This window comes from Oreochromis niloticus, linkage group LG15 (assembly GCF_001858045.2).
Source record: "Oreochromis niloticus isolate F11D_XX linkage group LG15, O_niloticus_UMD_NMBU, whole genome shotgun sequence".
NCBI classification, from domain to species: domain Eukaryota; kingdom Metazoa; phylum Chordata; class Actinopteri; order Cichliformes; family Cichlidae; genus Oreochromis; species Oreochromis niloticus.
This window is the reverse complement of record NC_031980.2, coordinates 5,034,295-5,052,958: the sequence shown is the minus strand read 5'-3', so window position 1 is coordinate 5,052,958 and position 18,664 is coordinate 5,034,295. Positions and strand designations below refer to the sequence as shown.

Below are 18,664 nucleotides of genomic sequence, written 5' to 3'. Positions count from 1 at the left end.
CAACTTCACCGCTCTTATTAGCCTGCTGGTTTCCAAAGGCAGCGCACAGCTGTTCACAAAACAAAAGAAGAAGAAAAACACTGATAAAGCTCATTGTACACTGCTTATTCACATAAAACATCAAAAAGCTAAATTAAGCATCTAGTTGGGGTACAAAGTGGAACATTTGGCTGCTAAAAGATGTTAGACTGAATATTTGACTAAACATTTGCCAGGTGGCTAGAAGCACAGAATCCAATGAATGCTAATACTGCATTTCCACGTGTCAGTATCCCACTGTCTGTAGACTGCAAATAGCCAGAAAGTGTTGCTTTATAGTTTTTTGGAACTAAAGCGAAATGTGTGGTGAAGCAATGCACATTTTAAAGTGGGAAACGTAAGCATTCCTCGTATAGCTTTAGAGTTAAATTCATATGTAGTATATTGTCATACATTCAAATATAAGTATATTTGGTTTAATCCACACGAGGGTTTTTCTACTAAATATACTGCTATGACTGGCAGTTAAAGTAGAAACCCTTTTTCATGCTGTGTATGTTATGTAACTGAGTCAGTTTGCTAACACTTGTATATTCACTGTCTTAGACAGAAAATACATTTTATCGATTTACACCCGGGTACGCAATGTACACTGTTCACCATGGTGACTCTTGAGCAGTACAAATGTTGAACTTGATGCTGTAGTTGTTTTCAGCAGACATCTTTACTTGATGTTGTACTGTTCTTCGGTTTAGCACATGTATAGAGGTCTTGCATCTTGTGTGAAAAGTGATGGCTCCGGTCAAACTGATTCCATTAACATGCGGTTTTAATGGAGTCTGCTGAAAGCGTGTTAGACTGTATTATTTAACAGTAAGTGTTGGCTGTAGAGTATTTAAGCAGTTTTACAAATCTTCTTTTGAAAAGCCATTGTTTTTGGCAGATATGGCAAATGTGAACTTATTTGTGCGTTATCGCTAAGCTTTTGATGTTGGCATTGTGCAGTGTTATCACACAGCTGAAATTGCCTTTTCTTCCCCAACAGTCCTTTTAAAAGCAACAGAAAGTGTATTTCCGGTGGTGCTAGCACAGAATATATAATGAGTATTTTGTGATAACAAAAACAGTTATTTCATGAAATTGTTACTCCATGCATATTGCATATGTTTTTCTCCTCCTGTTTCTCACTCTCTACTGTTTTTCTCTTTTTGGATCTCTCATTCTGAGAAGGTGATTACGGAGCCAGAAAACTAGCAGGATATGGTTAGTGTTCCTCAGGGGTTGGTCTGAGGACATTAAGCCCACAGTGACAACGAGCCCCAGCTGTTTGGAGTTTTTTTCACATTCATTTGTTTGTCAAATTTAGACTCTCAACTATTGCCAAGAACTCCCTCTGCCACCCAGGCACTCCAGAACTGTGGTGACAAGGCTGCTTTTAGCCAAATCCAATTTAATCTCCACTGGCGGCACTGGATAAAGCCGTCTCCATCTCCCCTAACTGAGGCCAAGGCAGGCTAGTTATTCTACTGTATGATGCTCATTAACCACATAAAGACACAACACAAACTTGAACGCACACACAAACACTCTCAGGTACAGGCGAATGTGAAGTGAGAGTACTAAACTACAGTTTAACACACAGTCATATGTGGCGAGGCGTCGTCTCGTTCTCTCCTCCTACTTTTCTGCATTTTCTCTCAGTATTGTGTATTTCTGCAGCAGGGAAAATGATGTCACTTTTATGGAAATGAGAAACCAAAATGAAAAAGAGATTCACATCTGAGACTCCTGTTTCTGCCCTGCAGGTCTGCTGCTTTTCTTTTTTTTTTAAACTAATAATTACCAGGAAGCTAGTGTGTGTGTGTGTGTGTGTGTGTGTGTGTGTGTGTGTGTGTGTGTGTGTGTGGAGAGAGTTTGGATGTTTGTGCCTGCAGATGGTTAGGTGGATGGGGATAGTGAGGGGGAGTAATAATAGAGGCGGAGATTTACATTTATGCAAATTTCACATCGTGACACAAAGGTTCAAGACAACATTTGCTCAACATGCGCATCAGTGCTGTTTAATCACAAGTGCATGTGGAGCACATAAACAAGCCATCTTAATGTTATACTTTTCATTTGTGTTTATTATACTGATATTTCTTGTACACACATGCTATGGAGCAGCGTACAAAACAAACACAGTGAGGAAATAATAATCCAATATTATACAGAAATAAATGTTATTTACTCTTAATGGTATCATTTTGTGTAATTACTATTTCAAATACTTCTAGTTCATTTAGTGCACCATACAGCTATACTTCTGGAAAACAGTAGAAGGAAGGGTTTTTTATCACCCCTAGTGGGGGTTATGTAACAGTGCTTCAACGAGTGGATCCTGTTGTTTTTTTATGATGTACATGTTTTTATGATGTACTGGTATGATGTACATACCAGTTAATATGACAAGTCCAAAATAACGATGATGGCTAAATGGATGATGGCAGCTGCTAATCTTCTGAGCACTGCTCAGCTCAAGTAATTGTAAGGTATTTCTCAGAGACGGCCACAGTTCCCAACCAATAACAGCAGCACTCCAGATTATGAACAGTTTGATGACATGCAATAAAGCTGGAACATAGCACTGCTCCATCTTCACATTTATTTATTTATTTATTTTTCTGGACGACTGATTTTAATCTGCTAAGATTAAGTGTCCAGTTTCGGGTTTAAAAATACTCTGTAACATCTTTGTGGTTGTTTTTAAATTGTGTCTGATAAGCTCAATCACTAAAGCTGTTTTCACACATGCCCTTTAGCTGTGAACTCTTCTCAGCATTACGCAGTGGAGCTGCAAGCAGGAATGCAGATGTTCAGATTGAAACAGTCTTTAACCTGTCAGCTCGCTAGTAAAAAGTGTAACAGTCTGGAAAATTCACAGTGAGCAAGCAGGTGCCACATGTCCTGCTTCCTGCATGCTCGACCCAAGAAGCATCCTCACATCAACCAAACAGAGTAGAGTATGGTGAAAAAGTCTTTAACAAGTCCTCATTGCTTTATGTTTTTCTAAGAAAATGGGAACACATGCAAAGATTCATTTAAATGTGCAAACATACATGGAAATACAGTATAAAAGGCAAAAAAAGAGAGCTTTGTACAATTCTAACTTTACACAGCCTGAACTCTCTTGGAAGGAAATACAAAGCTCTTTGTTACATTCTCTGTCAAGATGATGCTGAGGTCCGGGCTCTGGGGAAGCCAGTCCATGACTGATAGTCCTCCATTATGTGTTTTTCTGTCCAGGTATGCTTTTACTGCACTGGCAGTTTGCTTGAGCATTGTCATGCCGAAAAATGAAGCCGTTGCCAGTTAGACGCTTTCCAGATGGTATTGTATGTCAAGATGCGTCTTAATGATAACTTTTGTTGTTTGCAAAACTCCAGCGGGTACCATTAATTATTATCACATCTGTAGGACTTCAAGTTGCTGCAGAGCATTTTGTGTTTTCCATTTCTTAGAATTATGAACTTAGTGTTTCTTCTCCCACTAAATATAATTAGGCCTTGTTGGTTTGGAAACTAACTAAGCAAAACTAAATTAGCTGAAAATTAAAGACTAAATTAAGTTATCTTTGTTAAGCTTTAGCAAACATTAGCAAATTGGACCCTCGCTAGTCCGAATAATGTATGATCTGCAGTTTCTTACTGCTGGCATGTTCCATGCATTGAATACAACATAATGTGATGCATCTAAATTTGAAGCTTTTACTGAAATTGACTTTGATTTCTTAGGCGCCTTTATTTAAGATGTTTACTTACAGATTAAATATACTGTTGCACATATGACACTTTATACAGCTGTACATAACATGTCAGGCAGTCATAATAATTACACATACTTGATGCAATCTGTAATTCAACCTTAGCACACCAATCTTGGTTTAATAACAAGATTTTTTTTTTTAAAGTGTGTAAAAGCTACATCTATCATGTAAGGCAAAAAATGTTATTCTCCATTCAAAGCATGCAAGGAGGTAGATAGAAAAGATTAGACAGGCCCTTTATAATATACCATTTGCAGTATATAAGACATCATCTTTTTCCATGTAATGAACTTGTATGGGATGTAGTTAAGAATTAAAGGGATATAACCTGACACTTATGACCCGCTGTGGTGTGTTCAAAGCTTTGTCTGTCTCTTTTTCCCTTCAACCAGCACATCTTTTATCTCAGACCTGTCAGTCTACTGATGTCTCACTTTGTGAAGCCCCGGCCCTAAATCCCACAGCATTAATGTCACATTGCCCATTCCTAAATATCTTTTCTAAGTATATGAGTAGTTACTGTTTGTAAAGTATCAAGTGGCTTTCACGAACACAAACTGAAAATTACGTTGTAATGACAGTGATTTTAGCTCACGCTTTGGGCCAAACGATTTGAAAAAGCAGGTCTTAGCTGTACAAGGATATGTATCACTGTTAGAACATTAGGATGCTCATTATGTAAGCTCAAGAGAGGGTTATTTGCTTTTGTGGCTGTAAGCCTGGTGTTGTCTGCATAAAGAACGAGTGTGTGTTTATGCGATTGTGTATGCAGCTGTTGCAGTAACTGTGATAGGAGCTGAAGATCATTAATTATGGGTGTTTCCCTACTTTCCTCCAGGACTGATAGTAGCCTATGCTAGAGAGATACTGGTTCAATGGAGTAAATGGCATTAGCACTTTGTTTAGCTAGTACCCTGGGGTCTTGTTTCTAAGCCTTTTTTGTTTCAAGTGGCAGCCTTGCGTGAAGCTCCCTTACACTGAGCCTATTTCTCAGACCCTTATTCCCCCCCATGGAATTCAGCACCAGTGTGTCCAAATTGAGAAGGGAAGACAATGACAAGGACAAGAAGGAAGGCTTCATGCGCGTGCAGTTGGCACCTGTATCAGTGCACATCAGCATGTGGCATTTAGACAGGCAGGACAAGTGAGAAGGAGCATTAAGCCAACAACCCGGATGAAACAAACAGCATGGCTAGTATCAGGGAGGGACGAGTGGTTAGTGCATGGCTAAGGATACACTGAGACTCCCAAAGCAGCGTTAGGGAGGAGTGGCGATGTGCTCATTAGCATTGAAGCCTGGGTAGAGGTAGAACTGACTCTGCTGCTGGGGCACGCTCTGCCTAGAGAGGCCCACACAGGAAGCTGCTCCTCTAACATGAAAGGCAAGCAACAGTCTGAAACTCCTCGTGATTTTTCAGCATGAATTTTTTTTCTCCCCCTTCTTTTTCACCATTTTGTACTCCTCCTCCTAATGATACCCCGTATCCGCTCTCTAAATCATCCCATCCCAAACCTCTTCACTAATCATGTAAGTTGGAGAGGAATAAATGCTTAACAGATGCTAGTATTGTCAGGGGTTGGTTACATGCAACTGCATTTTTTACAGCTCAGTGGAAGTGAATATTTTGAAGTGGTTTACCTAAGATGACTCCTTCCTTTGCTCACTTTAACCCCCATCGCGTATGCACCACTGTCTGTTGGTGTGTGCAGAGACCAAAAATCCTCTCACCGTCTCACAAGGGTCAAATAAATGATGGAGAGAAACACCAGTGTGGTAATTACAGCTGTGAACAGACAGCTGTGGGTAGTTTAATTTGCTCATATTGCAGTTTCCGGCATTTTTATATCCCTGATTAGATTGCATTAGGAAGTTATGCGGAAAAATGAATGTGCTACATGATGAGTTCTGTTCCAAAATGAGGTACGCAGTAATTTAAATATGGACACCCACTCTCCATATGGTCTAATGGCAGTTTTTTCTTTTAGCTGGTATTAACATTTCGTGAAATATTATGCTTTTCTGTGTCAAAGTGTTTTCCAGAAGTGCACTGATATATCTTTTATTTCTTTTTTTTAAGTAATCATTTTTGTAATAAAACCCTTCTGCCATGTAATTACACTGAGTTCTAAATTAATTCTGATATCTGATGGCACGGAGGATAGGGGAGATAGTGAAAGATATTTTCCAAGATTACTAGTTCTGTGGCATGCCATCAGTATTTTGCAGATGGTCATTACTGCTGCCTGTCTGATTGAAATTTGACGTATTTTATTTGGTTACTGCTTCTGCCACAGCTAACGTACAATACTTTCCCAACCTTTCTGAGAAGCTTCAGTTCAATTCAGGTGTATTTGTATAGCACCCAATCACAACAACAGTTGCCTCAAGGCACTTTCGTTTTTGATTTTAAGGTAAAGACCCTAAAATCAAAAACAAAGATTGTTAAGGTCTTTTAAGCGGAGGTCTTTTAAGAACTCAATCAATCATTGGCCCAAACAAAATCATACAAATTTGTGCAATAGTACTGTTAGGCCTGTATGTGTTTTTGGCAAACTGATGAGCCTAATCACACTGAGCAAAGTAACAAAAAAGCAATAACAAAAAAAAAGAAGAGAACATGGGCAATAGATGTTGTTTATATGCTTAAAGTGGGTCATTTTACACTGTTGCTAGGTCGTTGCTAGGTAGCAGGATGGCATCATAATACATCATGCATAATTCAACATTTGTGGACTTAAATGAAATGTTATTTTGGTGAAACAAAAATGATATGATGTTTTTATAAGGTGTTACAGTTGCATAAATGCTCAAAATACATGATTTAAGCCTGTTGCTGAGTGGTTATTTGGCCACAATGTTGTCACAACCTCTGATATAGATAAGAACCTTCACGGGCCTGCCTTTGTGCCAAGTTTGGTTGCTCAATCCCTGTGACTTAGAGAGAAAGAAAGTGCTACTACCGCCAGTCCCCAATAATTAATAGGCAGCTTTTAAAATACTAAGCCAAGGGGAATGCTATAAAAGTAGTGTCACTTCTTTTTGCAATTCTTTTACCTGCCTCTAGTTATTTGTGTGCTTGGTGCAGTGTAAATGTGTGCACAAAGCTTTGGAATAGCCTTGTTATAAGTGAGACAACCTTTTAATCAATACACCATCTACTTCACTAAACTACTCATTCCTTCAGAAACGACCAGAATGCTAACACACTTTGTGCTTTTTTTCCCCCAAACAGCACCTCCTACGGTCCGCATTATACACTCGGGGCACGCCTGTAATGTTGAAGAGGAGAGGCACACGGAGAGAGTCTACACCATACGAGAAGGGGAGACCCTGGAGCTCACCTGTCTGGTGACAGGTCATCCTCGACCACAGGTAGGAAAGTCAACGCCTTTTCATCTGCCCTTAACCGACAGCATGGCAAAGAACAGATAGTTGCACAAGCAAATCATGGGGCAGTTTGTTAATTTGTACCATATCTCTGTATCCATCTCTCCTCTCTGCAGAAAGCTCTCTTTTAATTCTGTATTAGCATCAAAGCTGCACACCACATAAGTCTGCACTAAACCAGCTTAAAAGTTTAATCCTTTAATTATTAATGGTTTCGTTTGCTTTGTGCACCTGTATGCTGATAATTACAGCTTCCAAGTAAAATGAGATTGCAGAAAACAAAACAGCAAAAACATCTGCCAAACGAGTGAGAAACAGGCCACAGTTAAAAGACTCTGGGTCATGTGAATGCACATGGGTTCTCAACATCTGAGAGCAAGCCTTCCTCACATTCTTATTTACTGTTGTGATGTGGACTAATTAAAAAACTTTACACCTTTTTTCTCTGATGAAAATAAGCTTATAATTAGTTTGTTTTTTGTGCTCACTGTGCATTGTTTGTAGTATTCAAATCTAGAAATATACAATTAAAAGTTTAAAAAAGTAAGCAGATGGCAAAAATAAGGTCTCATCTGCTCTTTTAGACTAAATGCGAGCTATTATGAGCCACATAGATACATAAAACAGATTTGCTATGAATTACTTGACCATCACATTTTGTTCTTATTAACCCAGTAGGTCACCCTAACCTTTATAGTCTTTTTATTACATGTTGCTTCTGATTTGCTCAATAACACAAATTTTACAGAATCTCCAGGAACGACTGAGCTTTTCTACATCGATAAATAGAATAATTTCCAATTTTATTGATTTGAACACTCGCGCTCTGGACGGCAAAACCAGAACGCATGTTTTTTTTATGTTTCAACTGAAAAGGTGAGACTCCTTGAATTAGACTGTTTCAGGCACACTGTTCGACTCTTTCCGTCGCCAGGAGGGGGTCACAACTTTGCACTCATCATCTCTGTCTTTCCTCTTAATTAGAATTTTTGAAAAACAGAGCAGAGCGAGGGAGTGGGTGGGAGTGTAGCGCGAGATCAAAAGCTATGCAGGGCTGTGGCAGGAAAGGCAGGATCTCCTTTGAAACGGAGTCATTATGAGACTCACGCAGATCCCCTGGCACAGCGGGTCTCGGCTGTGTCTCTCCGGACTTTGGGATGTGTCAGCTTTGTCCCCCCTCTGGTAGTGGCATGGGACTAGGGGCAGAGCACACTCATTCTGAGTGGTTTAGGAGGCTGAGGAGGTTATCTGGAATGGCAGTAGACCTAAGGCTGGTTTTGTGATGTTGCAAGAAAAACCAAAGGGTGTGTGACCTCATCGGAAACAGACTTGCAAGTTAATACGGCAGTAACAGCCCATCTTTTCATTAGAATTAAATATTAATCCTTAGAACGTGTTCTGAGCCTGTCTTTGCCCCAAAGTTCCACATTTTAATTGAGCTGAGTTTCTCTATCTTTCAAGACCAATGCAGGGGAAAAATAATCAGTACTTGCAAAGGTTGTACTTCTTTTTTTCTGTCCTGTCTTGATACTTTACAAGTGTGCAAGTTCGGACAGATAAGCGAACAGTTCTTTATGTGTGTGTGAGTTTGCTTTCTGTGTCTTTTGTATGTACTTCTCTTTGATACTAGCAGATATCTTCTATACATATTTCCATGATTTACTGTATATCATATAAATGATCTTGTTTTTTATGATACATGATGATAGGTATGATACATACAGTAAATTATTAATATATATAAAATAAGTAGCTTATAACAGGTTAATAAATTGAAATTATGCACTAAATACCGTTAGTTTCCCTATCTACTATAATCTCTTGACTAGACTCTGTAATCTTGTCAACTGTCTACAGTACCTTATATTAACCAAAACATCATAACCATAGAGTATAGCAAGACATTTTTCTATAACTTGTTTTACTTTACTAAATTATATAAGGTAGGCCTGAAAAAAAGACAAAAATCACATTTTGTGTTTTTCTCAGACCTAAATTCATATAATATTATTTAAAAAATAGTGGTAGGCACAGTTCAGTTGCAAGTTAGCACTGATAAGTCAGACATGCCCTCTATATCTATACCAAGATCTCAGTTGCACAGGCCCAGAAACGGGTCAATGTCTTTAGGCCTCTGAGACAAATGCAATAGTTCCAGCAGTTGTTAGAGGCTGCTACAAGTCAAAGGTAAAATTGATTGCTGAGAGGATGTTGCACCAAACTGCAGCTTTGGCTGCTACCAGAAACTTGCTAGCTACCAAGTGGTAGCAAAACTTAAAACGCTGACACAAAAACAGGAAACAGAAAACAGTTTCCTTCAAAGCAATCCTTCCATACAGCAGCTTGAATCAAGGATGATGATATCACATAGACCCATGGCACATCTCTAGCATAGTAAAATCCTCAATTAGTTCTGCAATAGCAAATCACAAAATTGCCTTTTTCAGTGTTAATGTTCAGATTGCTGTCTCTTTCTCTGACTTTGACTGGTGCTGGGTTAATGCATACACTGAGGAGTGCTGTGCCAAGTATAGCGCCACAAAGGACCAACTGCAGAGTAAATGGGTCCGTGGTTGGCGATTTTGTCACCGTTAATTCTTCACACGTCAATCAATATGCACACTTCTTAAATTACAGAGGCGCCCCTTTAGGCCTTCTCACTGGTGGGAGTCTCTGGATCGTGTCCAACCAGGCAGCATCCTCCTTGTAGCCATTCTCCTTGTCAGCCCTGTGCCTATCCGCCCACCCACCTCAGAAAGAAAAACAAGGGCTTTCTAATAATAAAGTCATACATGCATCAAGCCAATACAGGCACACATACAAACACCCTTGTAGCAGCAGCAAGACTTCTCTGCCTTTCCATTTAATTGTCAAATAAATATATGTTCCTGTCAGTCAACTCCACACCATATGTGTTTTTTGACTGCTGCCTTGTGGGTTTGGCATTTCAAGGTGTTACCCTGGGCTATGCAGAAAGACTGGGACTATTTGTATCTGGAGGGATCAGGGACCAATTAAATCAAATTCTGTGGGATGTATAGTACAGATGTCACTAGAAGGATTTTCAGATCTTGGCTCAGTGAGGAAAACAATAAAACATATCTCAACATTAAAATACGCTCTGTTGTCTCATACTGTTTCAAATACTATTTGAAACGGCCTAATATACTGGTCATGTTATTATGACCAACAGCATTGGTCATAATAACATCTTATGTTTGGGTATATTCAACAGCTTATGATTCATAAACTGCAAATTAACAATGCCCTGTTTTGCACCAAACAATGCCCCATCTAATAAACCTCTTGACTATGAGGGGAAAACCCCCACTCAATACAGTCACAGACATCTCAGGGTGTGATCATGAAGGTCAGCCAGTGAAATTCACCCCCTTAGTGATGCTGCTGACTTTTCTGTCTTTGGCTACAAGTGGCTTGGCTGTCCTCCAAAGCGTGTCTTTTGTCCCGTTTCCTTCCCCTCACCCACAGCCGATCACAGCAGATGGCTGCCCCTCCCTGAGCCTGGTTCTGCCAGAGGTTTCTTCTTGTTAAAAGGGAGTTTTTCCTTCCCACTGTCGCCAAGGGGGACATAAGAGGTTGTCTGATTGTCGGGGGTTTTCTCTATAGTATTTTAGGATCTGTTGTTGTTGTTATTTGACTCTAAATAAATACATTTAAATTGAATTGGCTGTTTAACTAAATGTTTTACTAAAACTGTAATTCAAAGAGTGCACACAGTTTGAGATCTTCACGTTAATAATTTATAGAAAATTTAAAAAAAGATAAGAATGATGAAATCTGATGAGTCTAGAAGTCCTGAAATGTATATTTATACATCTTTACCAAATTTATAAAAAAGGATGACAAATATCAAATGGCTTGAAAAAATCCTACTTGATGCAGTGCCTCCCCTGCTACAGGACTAACATCTCTGTGTATTACAGCAGTCAATTAATCAATTGCTCAAGGAAAAGAACTTAATTGGTGTTAGTTTTGTAAGAAGTCATTTATTAAGCGACATTAACAAACAATTGGCTAAAGCTTTTTAATTGCGAAAATTTGCAGTTGTTCAGTGTTTTGAAAAATGTAAAACATATTTATATGTAAATCTAATGTAAAACTATCCTCTGGGGTTTCTACAAAACTGTACATATTTTTAATATTTTTACAAATTATTTTTTTAGAGAATTGCACATCGATAGATGACTCAAAGCTGGAAAGAAAAATAGATTTGTTCATTCCTTTTTTAAAAACAGTGTTTCGTGAGTCTTATTTGCTTCCTTAATCATATTATTTGTCTTTCTTTCACTGTTTGGGTGTTTTTGACTCTGTGTCAGACCACCACATAAATATAAACAGCTTTTCCTGTTCATACTTTCATGGTCACTGTTCTCCAGATCTGTTCATTGTCTTTGATGCTATGAACAGACATCAAAGAGTCCCTGATGATGAAGCCATCTGCCCCCATCTCCTCTGCCCTGGCCTCCATCCATTATGTCCACAGTACTTTGTTTGAGTACCAAGCTCCAATAGCCAGCAAAACCACATCGCAAACACCTTTTTTGTGTGTGTGTGTTTCAATTATTGGCCAGCCAGATTCAACTCACAGCACCACGGGTCAGCAAGTACAAATAAGCTGACCTCAGGCCCTAGGATATTTCGCTTTATACGGACCACTTGGAGTATGTGATCTGTTTTGGATGCTCCCATGACAGTTAGCCTACAGTGCCAGTGTCTTTAGCAGATGGTGCTTTTTTTGAGCATGATGTAACCTCCTATTTTTTCCACTGTTTGCCATACAAACTGCAGTATCAAAAGGGGATCTGTCTGAGAGCTTTCCCTTAATCTGCACCCTATCCAACCTACCTACAGTCTTAAAAGTGAATTTAATAGCAACAGTCAAGCATACACTATGCAGTTCAACAAACAAAAAGCAGATGTAGTTTCATTTTCATGTATGTCACTGTCTTGTGCTTGTCCTCTTTGATTCAGGTTCTGACATCAAAACTGTCACTGCGATGCGTTTCATACAAAATGATCATCCAATTTTTATAAAGGCCAGTATTTTCTAATGTAGACCTGCGGTGTAAGTGCACTCTCAATTTGTGGACCCCCTGCTGCTTCTTCTGATCACTTGATTGTCATGCTCAGCCACACTTGTCTGCACCACTGTGCAGCACAGACCACTGTCACTGCCTAAAAGAAAAGATGGCTGGCAATTAGAAACTAGTCTCAAGTTCGGTAGAGGGAAACGTCACAGCGGGCAATATGGCAGATTCACCGAAGATGCGTGCTCCAGCATATGATCACTGCATAACAACAGACACTGGGTGCATTTTAATTAGCTCGTGCTGTGACATCTCAGCATGTGTGGTCTCAGACGCTGCTGGGATATTCAGTTGGATATTAATCTATACAAGCTTCTGCTTTCCATGTAAGCAAATACTGTAATTCCTGCTAGGGTTGTCTGATTTAAGGAAAACAAAAAAAAAACCGTTATTATTGTGTTGACTTTGCTTTGTCATTGTGCTTTCACAAAATGTGAAATAAAGCAGTTTTTTTTAATCAGAAGGCACAGACAGGAATAATATTCTGCTAGAAAACTGTTACTAGCTGGTACACCACGGGTAGTTTGACACATTCCCTACTGTATACTCGTAGGTACTTTACGAGTTTTGTTTGACGTAGTCCTTGAAAAGACCAGAAAAAAACCCAGCTAGGCTTTCAGTGGGCCGGGAGGAACAATTATCATATTGCTCAAATCTGCCAGCGCCTCTCAGATCAAGAGTATTTGCATTGCGCTGAGGAGAGTGAAGAGGGTCAAACTGTTCTCACCGGGTATACTTCAGGACGCCCCTTGTGGGCAGAGGTAAAAAAAAAGTCAGAAGAGTGCGGGAATGAAAATAGCCTGAGGGTACAGAAGGAGTTGAAAGCTCACCAATAATGTGGTCTGCTGCAATTTCCCTTTTTTGAAAATATAAAGAGTTATTTGAATACCCACTTCTTAGTGTCACTCTAACAATGCATTTATTGATACTGCATTTTCTGAAAACTCAAAGCTCTTTACACAAAAGCCAAAGAAAATGACTGGGGGTATAAGCTGGGTGAATATTGAATTCTGCTGAGGTCGCCGTAAGCCAGCTCGCTTTGTATTTGCATGAGGGAATCCAGAGCACTGTAGTGACACAGTATTCAGAAACTCTGCTCCCATCTAATTTATGCTCATAAGTTATTTAACTTTAGCGCTTGTTGTGCTGAACTCATGATGTCCCTAACTGTTAGAACAGGCCCCCAGATTTTCCGACGGTGTGGCTTTTGCGTCTATCAGCTGCTGAGTTTGGGCTTTTTCATCAAGTGCTTTCTCTCAGTGTCTCTCGATGCATTTTAAACAGGCCAAGTGGAGTCTTTTGTATGCCGTGTGCTAATTTAGAGGCTTTTATTTTTAATGGTAGTATGGCCTCTGTGTAAAGGGATGGTGTATAAGCTTAGTCTGACAGTAGATTTTTTTTTTTTCGGAAAAGAATTAGTAACTTACACACACTCGCTGTATATAAATTTTAAAGGTATCTAATTTATTTCTACCTCTCTGAAAAGTAACACCTCAAGCAAGACAGAGAATGTGAAACTGATAAGCTTCAATTTTTTGCTTCATGTCATCCTCTGCCCCCAAGGTCCAAAAACGCCTCTGGAATAGGTTACCATTATCAGGTTTTGGGCCACCCACCCTTCCCTTTCCTTTCTCGTATCTGTTTGGAAAATGACCAAACTTCAAACTGTCGTAACCTTGGAATGGAGTCGTCATGGTTAAAACCCTACAGCTAGAGCAGCGCTGCAGCAATCTCTGTGATAGCACCCAATCCCTATCCCTGCATGCAATGATATCCCTGTTCCATCTGATGCTATCGCTGCAAAATGGGATGTTATCAGTATCCAAGATGATGCTATCACCATACAGTGTGGAGATATTGGATTCTAATTCATAGCCTCCCTTGCCTAGACAGAGATATGTAAGGCTCTGCAGGCAAAGCCAGTCCATCTGTAGCTTACTTAGGATGAGGGATTGAATGGCGCTTTATGCTTCACGGTTCTGGCTGTGTGGCCCCCGGGCCAGAGTTGTCACAGTACCTGTTCATGCTGTATGCTTTAATGAGGACAGGAGAGGGAGATGATGGAGAGTCAATTACAACCTCATGTTGGAGAGTAACACTATTTCACCTTTCATTACACCTCAATGCCATGGGCTAACTGGGTCTCATCAGTTCGTGAAAGGTACTCATGCTGAGAAGGCCATGCTGAGGTCAGTCTTGTGTGGAACAGAGGAAAGTGAGTTAGATGAAGATTTTAGGTACCAAATCAACACTTTGTGCTTCACAAAAGAACCTTTCAGCTGCTTCGAGAAGGAATGTTCCCGCATAAAATGAATGCAGGATAAATAAATAAATGAAATGAAATGAAATGTGAAAAACAGAGTGGCAAACATGCAGTTCATCATAGCTGCCGGAGAATTTGATTTACATCATCTGCAGGGAGAGCAAGGCCAGCATATGATACAGACAGACCTTCGTTTCTATTTTCGATTTTACTTATTTTTATAGATGTTGTATGGTAATTTGTTTTTAAATTTTATATATTATGTGTACTGCACAGACTACATTGATTAGATTTGAAGATCAATATTGCTCAGATATCTATTCATAAAACATGGATTCGCTTAGTTTAGCACTAAACACATACTAACACTAAACACATACACTGGGGAAAAAGCTACATGTATAAGTTGGCTCTGTGGATTAGTGACAAAAATTGTTTATGGATGCCACTACATATCACTGCTTAACACAATATTATTTGTTTCATTTGTGCACAAGTCAAAGTATATCACATTGTAAATGATGCAGACTACAGTCACTTGTTGCAGTTTACTGTTTTTTTTCTTGCAATCTCACAACAACAAGGCTATGAAGTCTTTAACCTGATCATAGTTGTTGATGTTTGCCATCTTCCTAAAATGATTCACTGCATTCTTTAACAGATTTACTGAATCATTTCAACAGATTTTTCTTTCCCATCCAGTTTATGTGTTTTTTAGTTAATCTTTTGGCAATGAAATGCCACTGTGAATGTTTCACATCAAAAGCCTTATTGTAGCTCTATTTTCCAGTAGCCGCTTCACAGGAAAAAAAAATGGAGGAAGTGTTGAGTTCCTCTATTGTGATCAAAAGCTTTATTGTGATCAAAAGAAAACTGAATAAAAACAGTAATTTTGTTCCAATCGGAATAAAATGGGTTTTTTTTAAAAAATGAACGTTTTCTTGAGATTGCAACAGCTTCAGAGTTTTTACCAAGTATGTTTTACCTGCCCTTTTTTTGTTTATGTTGGCTGTGGTATTTATTCTATACTTACACTGTATATTAGCTTCTTAACTGAGTCTGTTCTGTGTCTCTTCTGTCAAGTCATTGAAAAGCGTAGTAATTTTCACTTCTTCTTCTTTGTAGATCCGGTGGACAAAGACAGCTGGTAGTGTGTCAGATCGTTTCCAGGACTCCAGCGTCTTCAACGAAACATTGCACATCGCAAAGATCCAGAGGACCCAGGGAGGCCGCTACTACTGCAAGGCTGAGAACGGCCTTGGCTCTCCTGCCATCAAGTCCATTAGGGTGGACGTCTACTGTAAGTGTGATGGATTTGAGTCATCACAGACCATTTTCATTTTCCAACATTGCCCAAAAACAATTGCCCATTGTTGCTTTACAGTAATAAGGTTGTAGTTGTTTTGTTCATGGACTTGGTATTTTTTCATGTGAGTTTAGCCTCTTTCTGTTTGTGTGTTTGTGTGTGGTTGTTATTATGTTTTTCTTCCTGGTTTCAAAGAAGTCCAAGTGCGGCAGACTGCAAATGGTAAATTACCCAGAGGTGTGACTATCAGCGACTGTATCTGTGTTACCTTGCTAAGGATTGACAAATAGACCCTTATTCTTCCGTCTAATTCTATTTTGGCAAGATTCCAGACAGCCATGACCCTGAAAATGTTTCTGTTCACAGTCGTGATTTTGCAGCAATGCCAGCCTCGTAGTGGTGTAGTAAAACATACAACTAAAGAACCTGTTGCTTGCCTGGAACAGCATATATGTATGCTTTAGAATTGAATCAGTTTATTATCCTGCAAAGAAATTAGAATGTAAAATGAAACAGGTGTTGCAGTATTAATTTATAAGCCAAAATGTTAACACAGACAGCTGGTGAACAGATGTAACGATACAAAGATGCATAGCCCAAAAATAGCAATGTTCCATATTTCTGTTGTAAATAAAAAGTAGTTATTATGATGTAGCGCATAAGAATAGAACTTATTCCTCTCCTGAGAATGTTACTTAGATGTAAAGTCACTCATTGTACATGCAGATTCTTTATTTTAAAAGCAGCTGCATGACAAATGCGAAAGGTTCATTAGCATTCATTAAGCAAACGTAACAAACTTAACTTTATTGCTTTTATTGATTTGTCAGTGATTATCCTATTTCACTTCATGATGAGGAATAGCAGTCACTGCCCTCCGTCAGACAACCTCCAGCCTACTTATTTGTGCAAAGACAGCCAAATCTGGACTTTATATTCAATAAGAAATCCGTAGTCATGCCATAATTAAGAGCTTGTCTTACTGTTTCAGCTTTATGAAATTCTACTGAGATACATTTAAAATGACTTGCTTAGCGCCTTTGAAAGATCTCCAAGCTGCCTCACTGATTTCAGCCATTGCTCTCCTTTTATATGCCAGACTGCAAGGGAAAAAAATGCAATATCTTTGAAAATAAATGACCCCAGTGTCCTTAATTTGTTGCCAAATATCATTTTCAATCACAGAGGAAAGAAAAAGGTAGTGATGCTCTTGATTAGTTTCCAGCAACACCTACAATAATTTCAGGCACTTTTGCATGAGTTAGGATTTATACTCCTGCATTGATGCCAGTGATTTGAGGCAGTATATTTACAGGAAAAATTCTTTTTTTATGTGTCAACATTATACGAATACTTGATTTAACTTGCGTTAGCAGGGAACATTTCATTGAAAATGACTTCTTTTTTGTACTGTGCTTTACAGAGTAGCCTTCTTGTAGTCTACCATGCTTTTTGAGTGAATCAAAACCTTTAGAAAAGCTCAGGCTGGCATGCACTGGTAAAACGTTGGGATGTTAACAATGCATACATTTGCCAAATAACATTCTTAGTGTTCAGCCATAGTTCGGTTAGTAAAACAGTTTGAAAATCAATTGTGATAAATAATCCTGTCCAAGTTTGTTTTTAAAGTTGGAACTGACTTTTATTGTGAAGTAGAGGAAGTACAAAGTAATTGGCATTTCTGAGCACTCAGTCTCAAGGACACGTAATGCCCTTCATTGTTTGTTGTTCCATACGGTGCAGAAAACCTCTTATCCCCTAAAAAACAAAACAAAACAAAACAAAACCCTAGCACAGTAGCAACAAGAGTCACCCAAAAAGGAAAATCCCAACTTGTCTACAAATGCTCACCATTTACTCCCCATTCTGTTGTGATTGATGAAAAAGTGTAATACATGCCAGAATGAGAGCATGATAGCCTTCAAAGTAAGAGTTGTGCATTATCGCAACAACCAGCCAAGTTGTTGCAATAATGTCAAAAAATCCAGCTTTTATTTCAAAGGCAAATCCTCTTTTAACAGTTTTGCTACCACTTGGCAAGCAGTTTGCAAGTGATCGCAGACATCTCAAGTCGATGTCTTCCATGCAAACTACTGGCGACAGTAGCAACCTACTAGCTACCAAAGCAATCACAAGGAGGTTTGTGGTGCAGTACTGTATACCTATTTGCAGCCAATTCCATGCTAGCAACTCCTGTCAACCTACAGCAACCAACTTGCCAACCAATTGCAGAATACACACTTTTCCCTAGTAACCAGTGTTTCCCAGGATGGTCACTGACTGGTCTGTAGGTCTGCATGAACGGGGCTGTTGGAATTAGTTTCACAGCGACTGCCAGAAACAAGCAGGCAACCTCCATCAAACACTCACAACCAGTTGAGGAATACACTCTAGGACAGTCTTTCATGTAGGAGACATCCCAAATGGAGCCAAATGGAGCCAAATGTTGCTCAGTGCTCAGAGACACTATTTTATTTAATAAAATAGTGTCTCATAATTTTCTGTTGATTAACAGTTACCCTCAGAAAGAAATGTTAATGATGAATGTACATTTTTATGGTAATACCGCGTGTCTAAAACAGTTTCACTGATGCTCTCCATTTAATCAGTAAGGATACTAGTGTCCATGCTCTGAGGGCCCAAATCCACAAAAAGTGTTGCTCATCTTTCAACTTATGACAGAAGAATAATTTCTTCGAAGTATGCATGACTGAACAATGAATAAATGAGGCACCATCTTGTGATCCAGTTCCCCTTTATATACCCTCTCTTTCTCTCTCCCTCTCTGTGCTTTCTTCTCATGTCCCCCACATAA

At 39.1% G+C, this 18,664-nt stretch overlaps 1 protein-coding gene across 6 annotated transcripts in view; it reads left to right on the top strand.

The window, feature by feature from the left end:
* Nucleotides 1–18,664, top strand: part of LOC100694667 (MAM domain-containing glycosylphosphatidylinositol anchor protein 2) — a 190,972-nt gene that overhangs the window by 62,387 nt on the left and 109,921 nt on the right. For all 6 annotated transcript variants that reach the window (XM_005449707.4, XM_025899033.1, XM_025899032.1 and 3 more), the window contains 2 exons: nt 7,018–7,157; nt 15,669–15,843. In XM_005449707.4, coding sequence (XP_005449764.1) covers nt 7,018–7,157; nt 15,669–15,843 — 315 coding nt within the window. The remainder of the gene's footprint in view (nt 1–7,017; nt 7,158–15,668; nt 15,844–18,664) is intronic.